The sequence below is a fragment of the Elephantulus edwardii genome, unplaced genomic scaffold, assembly GCF_000299155.1.
Source record: "Elephantulus edwardii isolate Elephantulus edwardi_28Jun2011 unplaced genomic scaffold, EleEdw1.0 scaffold00206, whole genome shotgun sequence".
Classification (NCBI taxonomy): Eukaryota; Metazoa; Chordata; class Mammalia; order Macroscelidea; family Macroscelididae; genus Elephantulus; species Elephantulus edwardii.
This window is the reverse complement of record NW_006399956.1, coordinates 5054578-5077067: the sequence shown is the minus strand read 5'-3', so window position 1 is coordinate 5077067 and position 22490 is coordinate 5054578. Positions and strand designations below refer to the sequence as shown.

At 37.0% G+C, this 22490-nt stretch overlaps 1 protein-coding gene across 1 annotated transcript in view; it reads right to left on the bottom strand.

Annotated features, from left to right (window-relative positions):
- Positions 1–22490, bottom strand: part of LOC102870330 (myosin-3-like) — a 154129-nt gene that overhangs the window by 101047 nt on the left and 30592 nt on the right. The window contains exons 10-14 of the mRNA XM_006897220.1: positions 16614–16670; positions 14688–14747; positions 14519–14583; positions 13690–13789; positions 608–709 (exon numbers count right to left, since the gene is read on the bottom strand). Of these exons, the coding sequence (XP_006897282.1) occupies positions 608–709; positions 13690–13789; positions 14519–14583; positions 14688–14747; positions 16614–16670 (384 nt within the window). The remainder of the gene's footprint in view (positions 1–607; positions 710–13689; positions 13790–14518; positions 14584–14687; positions 14748–16613; positions 16671–22490) is intronic.

Here is a 22490-nt window from a genome sequence, read left to right as displayed (position 1 = left end):
TGTCTTCTTGACATTGAGCCTCAGTCCATACTGAAGGCTGCAGTCCTTGACCCTCTGCAGTAAGTGCATGAGGTCCTCCTCAGTTTCAGTGAGCAAAGTTGTGTCATCTGCATAACGCAGATTGTTGATAGATCGTCCATCAATCCTAATGCCACGCTTCATTAAGTCATCTTATTCCTTTTTCATCTCTTCATCTCAAGAAATACATTATCACATATCTTTCCACTCATACACTTTCTCTTTTCTCATTCTCATATTCACACACACTGATCCTAAACCTCCCACTCTTACACTCACTCATATGCCCACACTTGGACACATTTCCAGACACACGCTCTAATTACAATTTCATATGAAGAGAAAAGAATACTTGGTAAAGTAGAGGGTCCAATAAAAGATGAAGACTGTCAGCACTATGGATTACACTGCAGCTGCAGCAGGAGGTTCACACATTCAATGCTGTGAGGATAGTGTCTCATTTTGCATATAGGGTCACTATGAATCAGAACCAACATAACTGCACTTAACAGCACCAACAACAACATAACTGCTTTTAGAAAGTCAAGAGGAAACAAGAAAGACCACAGAATAAAACCAAAATATTTACATTGAGCTTATTCTCCCACTTTTTCTTTTCCATTATGTCTGAATTAATTATCCATTGTAGAGAAGTATTGACAAGGATTTCAATTTCAGATATTTCTTTATGCTGAAAAAGAGAAAAAGAATTTCACACCTTTAACCAGGAATTTAGGTGAAACTTACATGGTGTTATATAAGAAGAAATTTAGAATAAATTTTATGCAAACCACAGAAAATTTCTACTGTGTATGTAACTCAAGAAGATGCTGGTGAGAGAGTCTTCCACTCATTGCCATTAGTCAGTCTCTTGACATCGAAATCCTGAGGTATAGTGTAGCCCCGATACAGAGCACTCCACATGAGTCATTTTTCTTCTCCTTTTAAATAGAATAAATGAGCATTTCTACTGATTTTTTAAATTTATCTAACAATATCTTCCCCACTGTGCACTAGGTCCTGTGAAGATGATTAGAAATACCAACCTAGTGGTTTGAGCCCACCAGATGCTCTTCTGGAGAAGGAGGGGCAGTCTCCTCCTGTACCAGTCAGATCCAATTTGACGGTACACGCACAAAAAAATAATAATAAGAAAAAAAGAAATACCAACATAAAAATGTGGTTATCTGCTTTCTTGGACCATCTCGTGTTTCTACTGAAAAATAAAAATGGAGAATGAGTTTCTAACCATTGTTGCTGTTGTTGTTGCTGTTACATATCACTGCGTTGGAATGGACCATTAGCTGAGCTCCAGCAAGTTTTCAGAGGCAGTAAATCACATCGGAAGTGACTGCTCATCCTTCTCCCATGGAGCAGCTGGTGGATTTGAACTGTGTACTTTTGGGTTGACTGTGCAGTTCCTTACCACTAAGTGATAGCAATGTTCAATATATACTATATGTACTACATGTCATATGCCATCAAGTCAGAACCAGCCCACAGCTGACCCTCCAATGGGTTTTCAAAGACAGTAGAACACACAGGAGGAGATTGTCTAATCTTCTCCTGCAAAGCAGCTATTGGGTTAGAACTGCATACTTTTGGGATTGTGGTCTAGCTTCTTGCCACTAGGCCATAAGAGTTCCCGTTAAAGATTAACTCAAAGAAAACCCAACCTCTTAAATCTATAATTGTCATTCTGTTAATCCTGATTGAAAATGAGAAGATTTTAAGGAAAGGCTAGAGAAAACTTCTCTTTTCACAGCAGGATTACTTGGGGTCTCAAAAGTGTATAAATATGGTCTTGCTCAGCACACAGGCTACAGAGGAATTAACAACAGTCTTAGGCAAAGTGAAACACCACAATATGTGTACATTATACACTACCAGCTTCTGAAATATAGCTTCAAATTCCACTCCTCTTTGTCCAGGTTCTCTCAGTAATGCCAGCATTTCTTGATCCATCTCTATATCCTGATAGGACAAGTTGATTAAATGACATTGCCGTTCAGTTTCATCATTCTGAAATAATCACAATGTCCACAACTCTGTCATCATGATAAAACTCCATTTAACTGACTCATTGCCATCAAGTTGGAACCAATTCATAACTGACTTTCCACTGGGCTTCTGAAGCTGTAAATTGCACAGGAGTAGAGGAGATTGCCTATCTGTCTCCCACAGAGCTACCGGTGGATTCGAGCTGCCAAAGAGGTATGGACTTCAGATTAGCAGCACAAATTCCTAAGGACTAGACCACCAGAGCTGCCTGTCATCATAGTAAAGATTTTCACTTTGTGAACGTGATATCTATGGGTCAATGAAATAAATGATCACCACCAAAGAGACTTGAAAAGTCTTCTTGAATCTTCCTACATTTTAAAAGAAAACAAAGAACCAGCTTGTATTTTAACTTTAAGATGACTTTCATCATATATTTATTCTATCTTAAGGAAAACATTTATTCAATATATAACATTTATATATCTAAACCAAAAAAAATGAAAATGTGATACAAATTGCTACAGCTATTATGTAGAAATAAAGGAAGGAAAAAACCCTACTGGGGCATTGCTTAACCATTACTTTACAAATTAGCTGGTTTCCTTTGTTTCTTTCTCCAACAAATAGAAAACACAGAGAGAATATTTCCCAAAACACTTTTCCTACACAGTGCTCTCAAATGCCTTGTCTCCTGTTATGTTTTAAGTATAAGAACATTTTCTTTTCCCTTTTGGTCTTGCTGTCTGTCAGGAAAAGTTGAGGGGGTATTATTTTCAGATTTCACTTAGAAGTCAAACTGATTGATCCATGTTGTCTTGATGTGGACTCTGCTTCATGGGGACCCACGTGTGTCAGTGAATGGCTTCTCCATAGACTTCAAGGACTGGCTGTAAGAAGTAGATCCCAGACCTTCCTCCTGAGGTACTTGTAGGTGAACTCACACCTCAAACATTCCTGCAGGCAAACCTCAGAGCAGAACCTTTCTGGCTGGTCCCCTTCTGTGTGGACGAACAGATCCTTTTGGCCAGGCATCTTGACATCATTATTATCTCAGAGCTCAGAGGATAAAAACACAGTGCCGTGGCAGATTTACCCCGGTTTCGTTCAGTCTGGCAATTTGGCTTGGTTTCAAACACACAGAGAAATGATGAGTTTTTCAAACAGGGTGTGAGGAAGGCAGAGGCCTCGGCAGTTTCTCCAAGGCTGCCTGAAACAGCTTCAGATACAGGCTGCATATGTTGTCCCTGCTTCCTTGGCAGGAGAACTCAAACAGCATTTGCCCCAAAGACCTTCTTCCTCCCCTTTCAAGGTCACATCGCAGCTGTCAACATGAGGACATTCTGACAGATCCATGGGCCATAGCCACAGGGAGATGATCAAATGTGGATAGAAGGCAATCTGCTAAATAAAGCATTTCCTAATATAGTGCTCATAAAACTGCAAAGTACAAAGGAGTGAAACATACCATAGGGGGTCCCAACAATTTCATCCCCCCAAAAAGTTTTTGATCATTACAAAAAATTTGGTCCATCAAACAGCTATTAACCCCTCCCAAAAAAAAACCTCACCCACACTGTAATTCATTTTACTATCTTTTTAAAATTTTTCAAAAGGGGCTGACATTTTTAAAATTTTATTTTAATAATTTTAATGAACATTTACAGAGATTTTGGATTTCCATTCATTCATTGTTGCACTTTTCTCCCTGCCCGGCCCTCCCCTCTGTCCCCCCCCCAAGTTTGGTCCTCTCTTTGAAAAAGTAAAAGAAAAATTCTTTTCCCTTCCACCGCCCCAGGTACACTCCACTATGCACCCTTAATTCTGGACTCTTGTGATATCTATAATACCCTATCATATATTGCTTTTATTCTCTCCCTCATCTGTTTCAATGAAGTATACATAATTTATCCAGTTTTTCTCAGTCTTATCCCAACCCTGATATCAGTCCCATTCTACAACAATGGCACCATGCAGTGTTTGTCCTTTTTGTGACTGAGATATTTCACTCAGCATAATGTCCTCCAGGGTCACCCATTTTGAATAATATTGCATGAGTTCCTTGTTTTGCAATGCAGTGTAATATTCCATTGTGTGAATATACCACAGCTTCTCTATCCATTTGTTTGTTGATGGGCACCTGGATTGTTTCCAACTCCTAGCTATTGTGAACAAATCTGCAATAAGCATGGCTGTGAATATATGTGCTTGGGTGTCAGTTATGGTCTCTTTGAGGTATATTCCCAGTAGTGGTATTGCTGGGTCGAATGGTATCTCTATTTGCAAATTTTTGAGAAACCGCCATACCACCTTCCACAGTGGTTGCACCATTTTACACTCCCACCAACAGTGAATAAGGGTTCCAGTTTCTCTACAACCTCGCCAGCATTCGTTGCTTGCTGTTCTGTTAAATTTTGCTATTCTGACTGGGGTGAGATGATATCTCATAGTTGTTCTCTCTTAGAGCTAGGGATTTTGAACATTTCTTCATGTGCTTGTTGGTCATCTGAATGTCTTCTTTGGTGAAATATTTGTTCATATCTTGTGCCCATTTTTCAATTGGATTATTGACCTTTATCTTGTTGTGGTGCTCAAGTATCTTATAAATTCTAGATTTAATTCCCTTATCTGACATGTCATTCCCAAATACTTTTTCCCAGTCTATGGCTTCCCTTTTTACCCTGTTGGAGAAGTTTTTGGATGTGCATAGAGATTTGATTCTTAGAAGGTCCCATTCACCTATTTTTTTTCTTCTCCTGATTGTAGAAGGGGCTTACATTTTTAAGAATTTTTTAACTTGGTTTTCATTCATTCACAGACATTATTTTGAAACATCATCAAAATTTATCAATGCCATTTCATTTATCTCAACAAATCCTCACTGTACCTTGTCTATGCCTTCATTTTACCCATCTATCCACTAATCTCTGCTGCCCTAGCATTTTTCTTTCTTCCCTCTATCCTTCCATCTCCTTCTCCCCTTCTCCCTTCCTATTTGATCAGCTATGCATATTCTATTCCACATTGTTAATCACAATACCACACTGTCTCTTCATCCGTTTGTTCCAGGTTTATCCTACCTTCCCCTAATCCCTTATAGTGGTAATTGTCTGTCCATTCTATTTCTATATCCACACCCTTACCCCCATTGTTGTTGTTAGATGTTTTCAAGTCCAGTACGACTCTATGAATAGCTAGCCTGAACCCTGCCCTACCCTGTGCCTTCCTCACCATCTCAAACATTCAAGCCCATTCTGAAATCACTGCATCAATCCATTTCATTGAGGTCTTCCTCTCCATTGTGATCTGCACATTCTTCCAAGCATGATGTCCTTCTCCAATGAATAGCCTTGCCTATCTAGATGACCAAAATATGAAGACTTCACTCACTTTGAGTCTAAGTAGCACTCTGGCTGTACCATCTCCAAGATCTAACTATTTGTTCTCGTAGTTCATGGAATAGTCAGTATTCTTCTCCAGCACCACAACTCAAAGGCATCAATTCTTCTGTTATCCTTATTCATTGACCAGCTCTCCAATGTGTAGCAGGTAATTGAGAAGACCGTGGCTTGAATTAGATGTACCTTAGTCTTCAAAGGGACATCTTTGCTCGTCAGTGCTCTGCAGAGGTCCATGACAGTGGACTTGCTCATTACAATGTCTCTTGATTTCCTGACTGATGGGTGTTTATTGTGACTCCTAGTGAGAAGAAGTTGTTGACAATCTTTTCTCCATTTTATATGATATTACCTAACAGTCCAGTGGTGAAATTTTTGTAGTCTTTATGTAGAGATGAAAGCTGTACCAAAGGCTGCAGTCCTTGATTCTCTGCAGCAAGAGATTCAAGTTCTTGCTTTCAGCAACTGAGGTTGTGTCATCTGCATAATGCACATTATTGATAAGTCTTCCTTTAATCCTTATGCCACTTTTTAACTCACAGAGTCTGGCTTTTCAACTTATTTCCTTAGCAGACAGATTGAGTAGATATGGATAAAGAATGCAATACTGACAACTTTGCTAATTTTAAACCACACTGTAATCTCTTGCTTTATTTGTCCAAAATCTCTTGATTTATATATAGGTTTCTCAGGAGCACAATTAGTATTCCCATTCTTCTCAATGTCATAATTTATTATGGTTCACATAGTCAAATACCTTTACATAAGCAATAAAGCATAAATAGACATTCTTCTGGTATGCTTTACTTTCAGGCAGGATTCATTTGCCATCAGCAATGATATCCTTGGTGCCATGGCCTTTTCTAAATCCTACTTGAACTTCTGGAAGTTCTCCATGTACTGTTATAGCTATTTTTGAATGATCTTTAGCAGTATGGTAGTCAGAAGTTATGGGCTTGACATAAATGAAGCTAGAGATAGAATGATTGAATTTTGTATTCTCAATGATTAATTCACAGCAAACACCTTTTTAAAAAAACACAAATGGCAACTTTACACACGGGCCTCACTTCATGGACTGAAAGGGAATCAAACTGACTACATCTGTGGAAGGAATCATTGGAGAAGTGTAATGTCTGCAGTGAGTGTGGAACAGACCATCCATTACTCAAGTGCAAGTTTAAATTGAAGCAGAAGAAAATTAAAATTAGTCCACAGGGATCAAAATAGGACCTTGAGTCTATCCCAGTTGAATTTAAGAATCAAGAAAAGGTTTGAGGCACTGAACACCAATGATGGAAGACCAAAACAACTTTAGTCATCAAAGATATTATACATGAAGTCAGAAAAAGGCTATCACAAAGGTGGAGAAAGAAAAGAACAAAATGGATATCAGAAAAGATGATGAAAACTGCATTAGAGTATCAAGAATCCAAAACAAAAGGGAGATATGCTGAAGTAAAACAAACGGAACAGAAGATTTCAGAGGGCAGTGCAAGAAGATAAAGTAAACTATTATAATGAAATGTGCAGTACAGAGAGCTGCAGTCAGAGAATAAAAAAAGGGAGAACTTGCTTGGCTGAAAGAATTGAAACACAAATTCAAGCCTCGAGTTGCAGTACTGAGAGATGCTCTGGGCACAATCTTGAATGACTTAGGAAGCATGGAACACAAAAAGAAGATGGAACAAGTACACAGAATCACTGTGCCAAAAAAACCTCATTGACATTGAAAAACTTCAGGAAGGATCTTATGAACAAAAGTCAATGTTAATGAAGGATGAACTTCAAGCTGTGCTGACGGCATTAGCAAGAAAAAAGGCCCCAGGAATTGATGGGATACCAAAGGACATGTTTCCACTATTAGATGTGTTCAACAATTTATATCAGGAAATGTGGAGAACAATTACTCAGCCAACTGACTGGAACAAATTAATATTTGTCTCAATTCCAAAGAAACATGATCTGATAGAAATTGGAAATTATCATCAAACAATATCATTAACGATATCACATGCAAGCAAAATACTGCTGAAGATAATTCTGCCCCCATAAATCTCCACAGGAGAGGCCTTACACAGTATTTGTTCTTTTGTGACCAAGTTATTTCACTCAGCAAAATGTTCTCTAGATGTGTTCATGTTTTGTAATATTTTACAAGTTCTTCACTGTTTTTTAGTGCTGTTTAGTATTCCATTGTTTAAATGTTTCACAATTTTCTAACCATTTGTTTCTTGTTGGGCAAATAGACTCCTTCCATTCCCTTGCTATTGTTAATAATGCCACAATAAACATATTATTGTTGTTATGTGCCTACCTTGTCCTGAGCTAGTCTCACTGACTCCAACACACCGAACCCCACTGCCCCAGTTACTGTATCAATCCATCTCATCCGAGGTCTTCCTCTCTCACACTGTCCCTCCACCCTTCCAAACATGATGTGTTTCTTCAAGGATCTGTCCCTCTTGGCCATGACCACGTGTCAAAGATATGTGAGATGAGCTTCAAAATACCAGCCTCCTAGGAGAAACTTGGTTTCACCCTCTCCAAAACAGACTTACTGGTTTTCTTGGCGGTCCATAGTGGGTTCAAGACTCTTTTCCAGCAACACAACTCAAAGGCATTAATTCTTTTCCTGTCATCTTTAGTCATTGTCCAGTTCTCTGAAGCATAGCAAGTAATTGCAAAGACCATTGCCTGTATCAGGGAAACCTTAGTCTCTAGACTGACAATGTTGTTTCTCAGTACTCTGGAGAGGTCCCTGACAGCAGATTTTCCCAGTGAAGTTAATATTTTTATTTCCTGACTACTGGTCCCAAGAGTGTTGATTATGGAGATGAACAAGCTGTAATTGTTAACAACCTCTCTTTATCATGGTGCTGCCAATTGGCTTAGTGGTGAGAATCTTTGTTTTCTTGATGTTGAGCTTCAATTCATATTAAAGACTATAGTTCTTGATCTTATGCAGCAATTGTGTCAAATCCTCCTCAGTTTCAGCAAACAAAGTTATATCATCTGTATAATGTAGGTTTTTGATGAGTCTTCCTTCAAACCTGATGCCACATTCCTCCTCATAGAGCCCAGTCCCCCAAATGAGTTTTTCAGCATACAGATTGAAAATATATGGAGATACATCCTTGTTGTAATTCTTTCCTGATTTTGAACTGTGCAGTGTTTCCTTCCTCTGTTCTGTGGAAGGAATCACTGGAGAAGTTGAATATCAGCAGCGAAAACTAGGCCAAGTACTGATTGTGGAACATACCATCAACTACTTATATGCAACTTCAAATTAAGCTAAAGAAGGTCGAATCAAATTCACAGGAATCAAAATTTAATCTTGAGCCTATCCAACCTGAATTTAAAAACCAACTCAGGGATAGGTTTGAGGCCTTGAACACTAATGAATGAAAACTGTATGAGCTGTGGGAGGATATCAAGAATACCATCTATGAAGAATGTAAGAGGTCATTATAAAGACCGATGAAGAAGACCAAAACGGATGTCAGAGGAGAGTCTGAACATTGCACTAGAGTGCCAAGAAGCCAAAGCACAGGGAAGAAATCAAGAAGCTAAGGAGCTGAATAGAATATTTCAAAAGAAGCTTGGGAAGACAAGGCAAAATGGGCAAGGAGAAAATTGCAACAATGAATGAATGGAAATCCAAAGTCTCTGCAAACTTTCATTAAAATTAATTTTTAAAAATGTGCGAGGAACTGGAGTCAGAAAATCCAAAGGGCTGAATTCACTTGACATTTCTTAAGGTGAAGGGGTAAAGAACAAATTCAAGCTGCCAGTTGCAATATTTTAGGATGCTATGGGCAGAATATTGAATGATCCAGGAAGCATTAAAAGAAGATGGAAGGAGTATCCAAAAGAATTGGCTGACACAGAAGAATTTCAAGAAATAACATATGATCAAAAGGCAATGATGATGAAGGAGGAAGTACAAGCTGCTTTGAAGGACTAGGAAAAAATAAGGCCTCAGGAATTCATGGAATACCAATTGACATATTTACATATTTCAACAAATAGATGCTGCCATAGTCATGCTCACTAAGTTGCATCAAGAAATCTGGAGCACAACTACTTGGCCAATGGAAGAGATCCATATTTATTCCCATTCCAAATAAAGGTGACTTGACAGAGTACGGAAATTAACAATCACACACAAGCAAAATCCTGCTGAAGATTATCCAAAAATGACTGGAACAGTACATTTACAGAGAACTACCAGAAATACAAGCTGGGTTTAGAAGAGGTCATGGCACTAGAGACATTATCGCCAATGTCAGATGGATCTTGGCAGAAAGCAAAGAGTACCAGAGGAATGTCCATCTGTGTTTCATTGACTATGCAAAACCATTTCATTGTGTGAGTCACAATTGTGGCTGACCTTTAAGAGAATGGGAATCCTAGAACACTTAATTATGCTCATGTAAAACCTATACCCGCACTAGGAAGCAGTCCTCAGAACAAAAGCAATAAACACAGAAACATATATCTGTGTCTCAGATCTGATTTCTTTAGGGTACATTCCCAGTAGTGGAATAGGTATGTTAAATAGGATTTTTCTTTTCTCCTTTTTTGAGGAAGTATCAAGTTGCCTCCCACACTGGCTGCATCACTTCACATTCACACATTTCACATTCTTGAAAGATCCAGATTTTCCACACCCTCACCAGTATGTATTGTTTGCTGTCCTGTTAAACTTTTATTTTTGCTGGACTAAGATGAAATCTCATTGTTGATATGCATCTTTCTAGTAGCTAGTTTCGTACCTTTTCAATCTATATGAAGAACAGATAATTCAAGAAGCTGGGCTTTATGAGGAGGAATGTGGCATGAGGATTGGAGGAAGACTCATCAACAACCTATGTCATGCAGATGACACAACTTTGTTTGCTGAAATTCAAGATGACCTAAAGCACTTGCTGCAGAAGGTCAAGGACTATAGTCTTCAATATGGATTGAAAATCAACATCAAGAAAACAGCAGATGATAAATGGAGAAGAGATTGAGGTTGTTAAAAATTACAGCTTGCTCAGCTCCACAATCAATACTCATGGCATTAGCAGTCAGGAAATAAAAAGATTAATTTCAACGGGAAAATCTGCTTACGGGGACCTCTCCAGAGTATTGAAAATCAACAATGTCAGTCTAGAGTCTAAGGTGCGCCTAATCTAGGCCAGGTCTTTGAAATTACTTGCTGTGCATCAGAGATCTGGACAATAAATAACTAAGGATGACACAAGAATTGATGTCTTTGAGTTGTGGTGCCGGAGAAGAGTTTTGAACATTCCACAGACTGTCAAGAACATAAGTAAGTCTGTCTTGGAGAGGGTGAAACCAAGTTTCTCCTTGGAGGCTAGAATTTTAAAGCTTCATCACACATTATTTGAGCATGTAACCAGGAGGGACCAATCCCTGGAGAAGGACATCATGTTTGAAAGGGTTGAGAGACAGCACAGGAGAGGAAGACTCCGGAGGAGATGGATTGGTATAGTAACTGCACCAGCGGGTGTTGATGTGTCGGAGTCAGTGATACTGACTCAGGACAGAGCAGACATCGGAGTTGCTGTAAATTGGGTCACTATGATTTGCCAGCAACTTGACAGCACATAACAACAGTAGCTAGTGATTTTTGAGTATTTCTTCTTGTGTTTGATAGTCACCTGAATATCCTCTTTAAATATTGTGGAATCTGGGTGGGTTTTTTTTTCCTTCTGTCCATTTTCTAATAGGACTAGTCTTTATCTTGTTGAGATGCTGCTGTTAGGTGCCATCGAGTTGACTGTGACCGTTAGTGACCCTGTGAACAACATACCTGAATCCTGTTTTTTCCTGTGTCTTCATCATCAAATTTGGCACACTTGAGCCCATTGTTGCCCAAGGAGCACTCTGGCTTCACTTTCGCCAAGACATATCTATTTGTTCTTTTGACAGTCTATGGGATATTTAGCACTTTTTTCCCAACACACCAACTCAAAGATATCAATTCTTCTGTTATCCTTATTCATTGTCGAGCATAGCAAATGCTTGAAATGGTCGTGGCCTGAATCAAGTGTACTTTTGTCTTCAAACTAACATCATTCCTCTTAAATATTTTAGAGAAGTCCCTGAGAGCAGACTTGCTCAGTGCAATACATCTCCTGATCTCTTGACTGCTAATAGCAAGGATGTTGATTGTTAATCCAAGCACAATGGAATCATTGGCAACCTCAATTCTTTCTCTATCATGTTTTCTATTGGCCCACTGGTGAGGATCTTTGTTTTATTGATGTTGAGATATAATCCATACTGAAAGCTGTAGTCCTTGATCTTTTGCACAAATGCTTCAAGTCCTTCTCAGTTTCAGCAAGCAAAGTTGTGTCATCTGCATAAGGCAGGTTGTGGATGAGTCTTGTCCAATCCTGATGCTAAATTCCTCTTAATAAAGTCCACCTTCACAAATTATTTTCTCAGCATACAGAATGAATAGATATAAAGATAAAACCGTGACATACACCCTTCCTGTGTCCTTTGCTCTGTTCAGACAGCAGCTTTTGCATGAGCACAATTAAGTGTTCTGGGATTCCCATTATTAAGTATTAGTCATAGTTTATGATCCATAAATGTAAAAGGTAAAATATATTGGAATAGTCAGTAAAACACAAATAAACATTCCTCTGGTATTCTGTTTTCACCTAGGATCCATCTAACATAAGCAGTGATATCGTTGGCGCCAAGGTCTCTTCTAAACCCTGCTTGAACTTCTGGAAGTTCCCTGTCAATGTGCTGCTTTAACTATATTTAGATGAGTGTTAGCAATATTTTGCTTGCATGCGATATTAATATTATTCTATACTCTATAATTTTGGTTATGAGTCCCTTGGGAGGAATAGCATTGTCAAAATTAACCAAAAATATATTTATTTAATAGCTTGTTTCCTTTCAGAATAATCATCATTGTTAAATTGAGTTGGTGAAATTACACCTTAATGCAAAGAAACCTGATGCTGTCTCTGGGTAACTTTAATTCTGATAAATACATTTACTTTAGGAGGTTTGTTGGTTGTTTTTGTTGGAAGCCAATGAGTTTACCAATTCAGTGATCCTATGTACAATAGAAAAAAATGTTATCTGATCCTTTTCTATTCTTGACATCTGTCCTGTGTTCAAGCTTTTTTCTGTAGTCACTATAGCAATCTATCACATTGAATGTCTTCTCGTTCACTAACTCTTTACTTTACAAGCTGGTATATTTCTTCAGAGACTGATACTCTGACAACATGCCCAAAGTATGTGAGACTCAGTCCCACTAACCATCTTTTGAAAGGCATCCTGACTTCTTCCAAGACAGATTTACTTGCCCTTTTCAAAACTTTTCAATAGCACTGCAACTCAAAGACATCAATTTTTAGTAAACTTCCTTTGTCCATTGTCTAACCTTCAGATGCATATGAAGTAACTGAAAATATCATGGCTTGGATTGGGCACTCCTTAGTGTTTAAAGTGATTTCCTTGCACTTTAGAGAACCCTTTGTTAGCAGATTTACCAATTCCAATACATCATTTGATTTCTTGAATATCACTTCCATAGTGGTGCTTGTGTATCCAAGCAACATCATTGACAATTTCAATCTTACTTTTCTTCATTTATCATGATTGTGCTTATTGGCATCAAAGTAAGAATTTTTATTTTTCTATCTGAGTTCTAATCTATGATGAATCCTAGCCTGAGTTTCATCAATAAATGCTTCAACAATAATGGTATTTTACAGTATTTGTCCTGTGGGACTGAGTTTACTCAGCATAATGCTCTCCAGTTCCTCCCAAGTTAAGTAGTAATTTACAAAACCATTGCTTCTGCGTGCTGCATAGGATTCCATTGTATGAATGTACTACAACTTCTCAATCCATTCATTTGTGCTTGGACATCTGGGCTGTTTCCATGTTCTTGTGATGCTGAATTATGCTGCTATGAACATTGGTGTACAAGTTTCTGTTTGAGCCTCAGTTCTCATTTTCTTGGGGTATATTCCATGATTAAGTCAAAATTTACACAGCAAATTAAGTTTTCATTAAAGCATTAATATGCATACCATTCTTTAACATTAACATACACAATGTAGTTGCAAGGTTGAGATTCTCAAGTCGAACTCTAAAAACTATCAAAAGCTTCCCTCAGTGGGTCATTGGAGACTTTCAGCAAGCTATGGGAACTCACTTCACAGGAAGCTATTGCATTTTGTTATTATTTGTGCTTGCTCTCAATCTGATGATCGTTACCTACCTCTGCAGACTGAGCAAGAATAAGTTCACTGTGCAAGGAATTTTCTTCTTTAGAGATGATACTATTATATTCTCCACTAACATTCAACTGGATCCCATTTCTTGAAAGAACAAAAATAATAGCTTGGTTTAATTAGATGTGCCTCCAATATTATGTTTAGATCATAAGAATGAGGTTCACTTATCACAAATCATCATGTTATACATTGTGTGCTGTGTGCAAGAGAGAAGTAAGAAATAGTCTTTGTCTACAAGAGCTTTTATAGACTTGTGACTCTAGGACATGTCAAATAAGAAGGCTGCATATTTTAATCATGGTAAACAGTTAACAACTAGAAATTTTCACTAAAAGTCTAGATTTCTTTCTTTCTTTTCAAATTAGAAGGTCTGACCATATGAGTCCATACGTTATTGACTTAACAATTGGCTAGGATAGATTGAATACATACGTCTTTAACTGGGTAATGCCTTTTTCTTATCTGCCTCTCACACGTTGTAGATGTGTGAGAGGCAGATTGAATTTACACCATTAACTTCAATTATTTTTGTTATCTGAGTGACTTCCGTTGACTATGAACTAGTGTTTTACACATGTTCATACATAAATGATTATAACGGGATATGTATTAAGTAAGAGGTAAGCAACATACACACAGATTAATCTCAAAATAAGGGAAAAGCAAAAAGTTCTTACGGAAAAAAGGAGAGGCTTTATCATATAAAAAGTTCCAGAAGACAATAGTCGGGCACATTCAAAGAACTACATATAGATGGGGAGGCAAATTAGAGACGCTAGAGGGAAGGTTGAAAAGGAGCCATTCTGTACTCACACAAGGAGTTCCTGTTGCAAGTGCTGTAACTCACAATCCAGTTTGGTTTTATCCCCTCGTAAGTTCTGTAATCACATACAACAGTAGGCCCTACAAGTTACTCTAGAGCAGAATTTATGTTTATATTTAAGAATTCTACTTAACAAGCTGTAAGATTACAATGATATACCTCTATAATGGTACTGTATTCTATGATGGTTGATTTAAGTTCTTCTATATGTAAATCTCTCTGAAAAATAGAAGAGACAATTATTGAGAAATTAATGTGTCCACCAAATAATATTGATGGTTATGTGCTGTCGAGTCATAACCAACCCATATCTGACCCTCCAGTAGGTTTGCAGAGCACTTAATTGCATGAAAGGAGATTGCCCATCCTTCTCCTGCAAAGCATCTGGTGGAGTTGAACCATGTGCCTTTATGATTACAGTGCAGCTTCTTACCATTAGGTAAGAAAGCAATACTGTACCAAAGTGCCGTATCAATTAGGATGAAAAACTGTGCATGCCCAATAGTTAAAAGACGTTTTACCAATGTTACTGTTTGAAAACTGATCCAGACTCTGTTTTTTGATTAGGAATTTAATCTTGACAGGTGACTCCTGTCAATCCATCTCATTGAGAGCCTTCCTCTCCTGCACTGTCCCTCCACCCTCCCAAGCATGACCTCTTCATGTAAAAACACAATATTGCTTTTCAAAGAACTATAGTGCATTTGTAAGGTAACCAATTTTATCCAGTTTCATTTACCACTCACTCACTAATGATGAATCAGAGTTGATTCATAGCTGACCCTCCAGTAGGTTTTCAGAAGATATAAATAGTGCTGAAGCAGTTTGTCAGTCTTTCTTCCTCGAGTAACTGTATTGTGTTGGGAAAGTCTGCTGTCAGAGACTTCTCCAGAGTACTTAAGAGCAATGATATCAATCTGGAGACTAAGGTGCATCTCATACATGCCATGGTCTTTGCAAACACTTGCTATGCATCAGAAAGCTGGATAGTGACTAGGGATGATAGAAGGAGAATTTATGCCTTTAAGCTGTGGTGTTGGAGAAAGTATTGTATATACCATGGACTACTAAGAAAATGAACAGGTTCAACCTGGAGAGGGTTAGGCCAGGCTGCTCCTTAGAGGCAAGGATTCTGAAGCTGCGTCTGACATACTTTGGACATGTTGCAAGGAGAGACCAGTCCTTGGAAAAAGATGTCATCCTTGGGAGGGTGGAGGGACAGCACTGGAGAAGAAGACCCTCAGTGAGACGGATTGATTCAGTGACCGCGGTAATGGGGGTAGGTGCGTTGGAGACAATAAGATTGGCACAGGATAGAGCAGGGTTTAAGGCTGTTGTACACAGGGTCACTATGAGTGAGTCTCAAGTGACTTGATAGCACATAACATCAACCACCTTTGCCTTGGTGCTGCAAGTCCTTACCCCCTTGTGCTAAAATCAAAGCTTTGTGCTCCAAGACGAGAAGGTATGGGAATGTCTGATCTATAATTTTATTTCATGACTATCACAATGCCTGGCACATGGGAGGTGCTCCATGAATACTTAGTGAGGGCTGAATAAGAATGCAGAATATTGAAAAGACCAAAGTTAAGAAGGAAACAAGCAGTCAGTTGTACTATAATATCATTACACGATGTTAGAAAATGTGCATAATGAAGAGACAAAATGACCCCAATACTTTGTGTTATGCTCAACATCCACTGGACCATAATTATCTCTTTAGAACTGCTTTACTTTCATAAAAGGGGAAATAAAACTGAAAATAGGACTTTTTGTTCACTTCTCCATCTTGGAATAAAGATGTTTATTATTTTATACTGGTACTCTGGTGTATCTTAGAGCTACCACAATCAGCATCTCAGTATTAATGTGTTTTGTTATGAGATAGGCTCTGATCACCGGAAACAGGGAGAGATTTCCTTCCTTTCTTCCTTCATTGTTTTTTGCTTCTTTTCTTTCCACTTTCCTATCATTTAAATTTTTTTTTAATCAACTATAAAACAGGCTGGATGGACAGCTATGAGTTGATCCTGAATTAATGGCACACAACAACAGGAACCCTTCATAGGAACAAAGAGTACTAACCTTTTTCAAACTCTCATCTTTATTAAGTAAAGTCATCTCATAAGTGTGTAACTGTATCTGAAATAAACAAAGAAATTAAGAAAAGTCATGAGATCCTGATTTGGAAAAAGATTGTGACACAACATTAGTTGTAAGGAAGATACACTTGTGAAACATCTTTGGCCTATATGTGTTTTTCATTTTACAAAAGACTTCTCTATACCTGCCTCACAATTCTAGGGGTAAGCGTCATCATCTTCATTTTACCAGTAAAAAATGAGAGCTCAACATCATTCAGAGACTTTTCCAATGTTACACACAGAGTTGAGCCAAGAATGTGAGTCTATAGCTCCAGTCAAGTACATTTCCACTGGTCAGCACATCATACAGCAAGAAGATAAACAGAGTCTGTACTTTTTTTGGTGAAAAGGAGTATCTAAAAATCATTTATGTGGTCTCTATATGGTGATATAGCATGTTCTTCTTTCTTTAAAAACAAAACTAAAAAAATGTTCAAGATTTCTTACAGCAAATTCAAATTAAGTACATGTCCATTGTATTGAAACAAAAATCATTCTTGATATATAATTTTCATATTTTTAAATATAATTAATATTTACATTGATAGAATTGAAAATCTAGAAAAATAATTACATATTCAGAAGTTGAATTGTTACATATTTTAATAGTCTTATGAGTAAGGATCAACTTAAAAACAATAGCTATGAGTATTTTTGGTTTGCTTGACAGTTTTAAAGGTATTTTCACATAACAATCTCATATGAATTTCCCAACGAACTTAATGTAATATACAGTAAACAGTATTTAGATTAAAAATCTGAGACTTAAAGAGATTACCTTCTTGTTTGAGATGAGAATAGGACATGAACTTGCACTTTCTGACCCCACTAGTTTAGTAAGAGTAGTGTTTTCTATGACAATTATTTCTAATGTAAAGCTAGTTTTAATTAAAATTAGTTTTAATTAGCTTAAATTATAGCTATTCTGATATATAAATGCGTACTGAATTTAAGTTTCTAATAGGAAACTTGAAAAATTCAGAGACATGAAATTTAAACATGTTATTTAAGATATAAGCTAAAACAAACAACAAAACAGTATTCAAATAAAACCATAGAAAAATAGTAATGGAGATCTAAACTCATTAATTTATTAATTGCTGTCTTATATTTCCTGATAAGAACCTTGGACAGATATAAATATGGTTTTGTAAATGCAACGTAATAAAAATTTTGCAAAGTTCCTCAATTAAGTCAAGGAGAGAATTTTCCCATCTCTCCTCATTTTTCAGCTTCAAGATGGTGCATAATCTAAAATATTTTCTGAATTAGGGAATTATAAAATTCTATAGTCTTAAATTATAAATTATCATTATAATTAGAAAGATAAATAACACAATAAAAATAAAAAACAAATACCATTACAATAAAAATTGTCCATAATAACAAGTGCTAAAAATGATATTATTGAAAAAGTTGAACCCTTATGCATAGCTGTTGGGAGTACAAAATATCTCTGCCACTTTGGAAAATCAATCTGCAAGTTCCTCTAAAGAGCAAATAAAGAGTTATCATATGACCCAGTAATTTTACGCTAGGTTGTATATTCAAGAAAGACGGGAGAAAGAATATTTCTTTTAAAACTTACATATAAATATCTAAAGCAGCATATGTTATCATGAATTACTCAGTATGACTTTTCTAGTCATTGGTCTGCAACTTAGGACACGACTAAGAAGAAGTATGCAAATATCAGAATTACAGACCTACAAATAAATTGGACAGCTTCTGATATTGTAAATAAAATAAATGCTACCTTTTGGAATCATGCAGATAAAATATGCATAAAACAGTAACTTGACAATTGGTCAATTTTGCCATCACACCTGCCATGACCACATAGACTTCGAGGTTGAGGGTCAGAGGAAGGACTACCAGCATACACACCTGAGAAGAGGCTTTAAAGATTCCAGAATTGGGTTCTGAGTGTTTCAAAATGAAATTATTATCTGCTACTTTCCAAATAAACTCTATAATTGTGAGTATTGTCTATGAGTTCTATGTGGTCATGGCAATAAATTATTGAACCCAGCAGAAAAACCAATGAGAGCTGTGAGAAGGATGATTGATAGTAGAATTAATAAAGAAGGGAAGGAGCATGGGGTGACCACACTGGAATCTGGAATTTTCTTTGTGCTGCTGATGCTGTCGATAAAGTCAGTATAAGTTATACTCTGGTACCTCCACGCCTACCACATTGCTATTACACATTATTCATGAGAGTAAAAAAAGTAAAAACAACCTGGATATCCGTCAGCTAATTAACATATTCATAAAATATGTTATGTTTATACAATGAAATGGTTTATTTCCATTAAAAGAAATGAAGTACTGATATATGCTATAAGCAAGAATATAAGCTATAAGCAAAAACTCATTACAAACACAGAGGAGAAAGAAAAAACTAAAATGGCTATCAGAAGAGACTTTTTAAAAAATGCATTTGAGAACCAAGAAGTTAAAACAAAAGATAGAGATACTAAAGTCCAAGAACTTCACAGAGATTTCAAAGGGCAGCTTGAAAAGACAAAGCAAAACATTATAAGAAAATATGCAAAGAACTGGAGTCAGAGGGGGGGAAAATGGAAGAGCTAGCTCATCATTTCTCAAACTGATGGAATGGGGTGGGGAGGGAATTATAAGCCATGAGTTACAATACTGAAAAACTGTATGGGCAAAATCTTCAATATTTCAAGAAACATCAAAAGAAAATGGAAGAAATACACCTAGTCACTGTACCTAAAAGAACTGGTCAACCCTGAAAAAATTCTAGGGAGTACCATATGAATAAAAGTCAAGTTACAGTCAAGGAATGAACAAAAAATAAGGCCCCAGGAATTTTTGAGGGATGAGGAATACCTGGTTAAAATGAATAGATGCCACCCTGGACATGCTCACCAGTTTATGCCAGGAAATATGGAGGACAGCTGTCTGGCCATCTAACTGGAAGAGTTATTTGTCCCCATTCCCCAAGAAGGTGATACAATAGAATGTGGAATTTATTGAAAAATATCACTAATATCATATGCAAACAAAATATTGCTGAAGATCATCCCCAAACAGGAAGAACAGTACATTGACAGAAAACTGCCAGAAGTTCCAGCTGGATTTAGAAAAGGCTGTGGCAACAGGCATGTCACTGCTGATGTCTGATGGATTCTGGCTGAGGTCAGAAAATACCAGAAGAATGTCTATTTGTATTTTATTGACAATGCAAAGACATCTGATTGTGTGGATTATAAAAAACTACTGCAAACATTGAGAAAAATGGGACTATCCGAATACTTAATTGTGATCATATGAAATTTATAACTAGACCAAGAAGCTTTTTGTCTGAACAGAGCAAGGGAACACTGAATAGCTTAAAATCAGGAAAGATGTGTGTCATGGTTGTATCCTTTCTCCATACTTATTTAGTTTGTGTCCTGAGCAAATAATCTGTGAAGCTGGACACTATGAAGAGAAATATGGCATTAGGACCAGAGGAAGATTCATCAACAAACTGTGTTATCTTGATGATACGAACTTCCTTGCTGAAAACGAAGCTTTGAAACACTTGCTGCAAAGGATCAATGAGTACAGCTTTCAATACTAATTACATCTCAACATTAAGAAAACAAAAGTCTTCACCACTGGGCCAAGAGATAACATCATGATAGACCAAGAAAGACTGAAGTTGTCAATGATTTCATTTTACTTGGATCAACAATCAACACTCTTGGTACCAGCCATCAGAAGATGTATTCTGTCAGGGACCTCTCCGAAATACTAAGAACAATGATGTTAGTTTTAAGACAAAGGCCTATTTGATTCAGGCCATTGTGTTTTCAATCATTTGCTGTACACCTGAGAGCTGTTGAATGATAAGGAAGACAGAAGAGTTGATGTCTTTGAGTTGTGGTGGTAGAGAAGAATATTGAATATCCAAGGACTGCCTAAAGAACAATCAGATAATGTCCTGGAAAAAGTAAAGCCAGAGTGCTTCTTGAAGACAAAAGAAAGCAAAGCTTCATCTCTCATACTTTGGACATGTTGCTGAGAGAGGCTATTCCTTGGAAAAGGACATCATCTTTGGAACAGAGGAGGATCAGCAAGGGAGGCAAAGACCCCTAATGAGATTGAATGACACAATATCTGCAACAATGGTATTAAGTGTGTCAGAGATGATGGGGATGACATTGAATAGGACAGGGTTCAGGTCTGTAGTTCATAGGGTCTTGATGAGTCATATTTGACTCAATGGCCCCTAACAATAAAACAACACTAGTAGCCTAGTGGTAAGGAGCTGTGTTGCCAACCCTAAGGCACACTGTTTGAATCCACTAGCTGATCTATGGTATTAACAAGGGCAATCTCCTCCCATGTGATCGATTGCTCTGAGAACCCTCTGGAAAGTCAGCTATGAGCTGGTTCCAATCAATGGTACACAACAACAACATGTACTTTAATGTGAATGAACCTTGAAAATATTATGCTGAGAAAAAAGTCACAAAAATGTCACATATTTATACTTCTATGAATATGAAATATCTACAATAGGCAAATCTACATTAACAGTTATTTAGAAAGGGGGGAAAGGAGTGATGATAAATGGGATGGGTTTCTTATTAGGGGTAACAAAGAGCTTATAAATTTTAGTGCTGATTGTACAATTGTGAGTATACCAAACAGCATTGAATTGGGTTTGTTGTTAGGACTGTGCTTCCAGGTCCGAGTCAAACTGTGTGGAGTTTTATGTATTTTGAGTATTGTTGCACAAATATTGTTCCTTGGGGGTGAGGGAGCAAAAATAAATTCTTTATACAAGTTTCATTTTAAAAGGAATTTTATAAATAAAAATCTTTACTTGAAAATAAGCATTGAATGATATAATTTTAATTTATGACATATGAATCACATTAAGCTAGAAACCACTTTTTTATGTAATCAAATTTTGAGGAATACAAATTTAAGAATGTAAAGCTAAAGTTTATGTGTGACTAAATCATGCAAATTCCTTTTTTGTTATAATTATAAAGTAGCTTTAATGAATTTCTTGGAGTTATTTTAAAACATATGTTAAACAAATCACTTACGTCTATCCCCTTCCATTTACAACAAAAAGCATCATAAGATCACTGGCAATGAAAGTGATGCAAATCAAGACCACAATGAGATACCATCTCACTCCAGTAGCAGTGGCAAAGTTTGACAGGATATTGTTGTTATGTAAAACAGTCCTAAACTCGACTCTGTTCTTTTTTTTTTAATAATGATCTCTTTTTCTTCTTTTTTTAAATTTTATTTTATTAATTTCGGTGAATATTTACAGGGATTTTGGATTTCCATTCATTCAATGTTGCATTTTTCTCCCTGCCCAACCCTCTCCTCCCTCACCCCCCAGTTCGCTCTTCTCTTTGAAAGTAGAAGAAACATTCTTTTATTGGTATACAATCCTCCCTGTCCCCTGAGTACACTCCACTATGCAGCCTTTATTCTGGACTCTTGTCATGAGCATAATACCCAATCATATATAACTTTTAAACTGTTCTATCTCTCATCTGTTTCAATGCAATATACATAATTTATCCACTTTTTCTCAGTCTCACCCCAACCTTGATGTCAGTCCTTTTCTACGACAGTGGCAATATGAAGTATTTGCCCTTTTGGGACTGAGATATTTCACTCAGCATAATGTCCTCCAGGGTTACCCATTTGAATAATATTGCATGAGTTCCTTGTTTTTCAATGCAGTGTAGTATTCCGTTGTGTGAATATACCACAGCCTCTCTATCCATTCGTTTGTTGCTGGGCACTTAGTTTGTTTCCAATTCCTTGC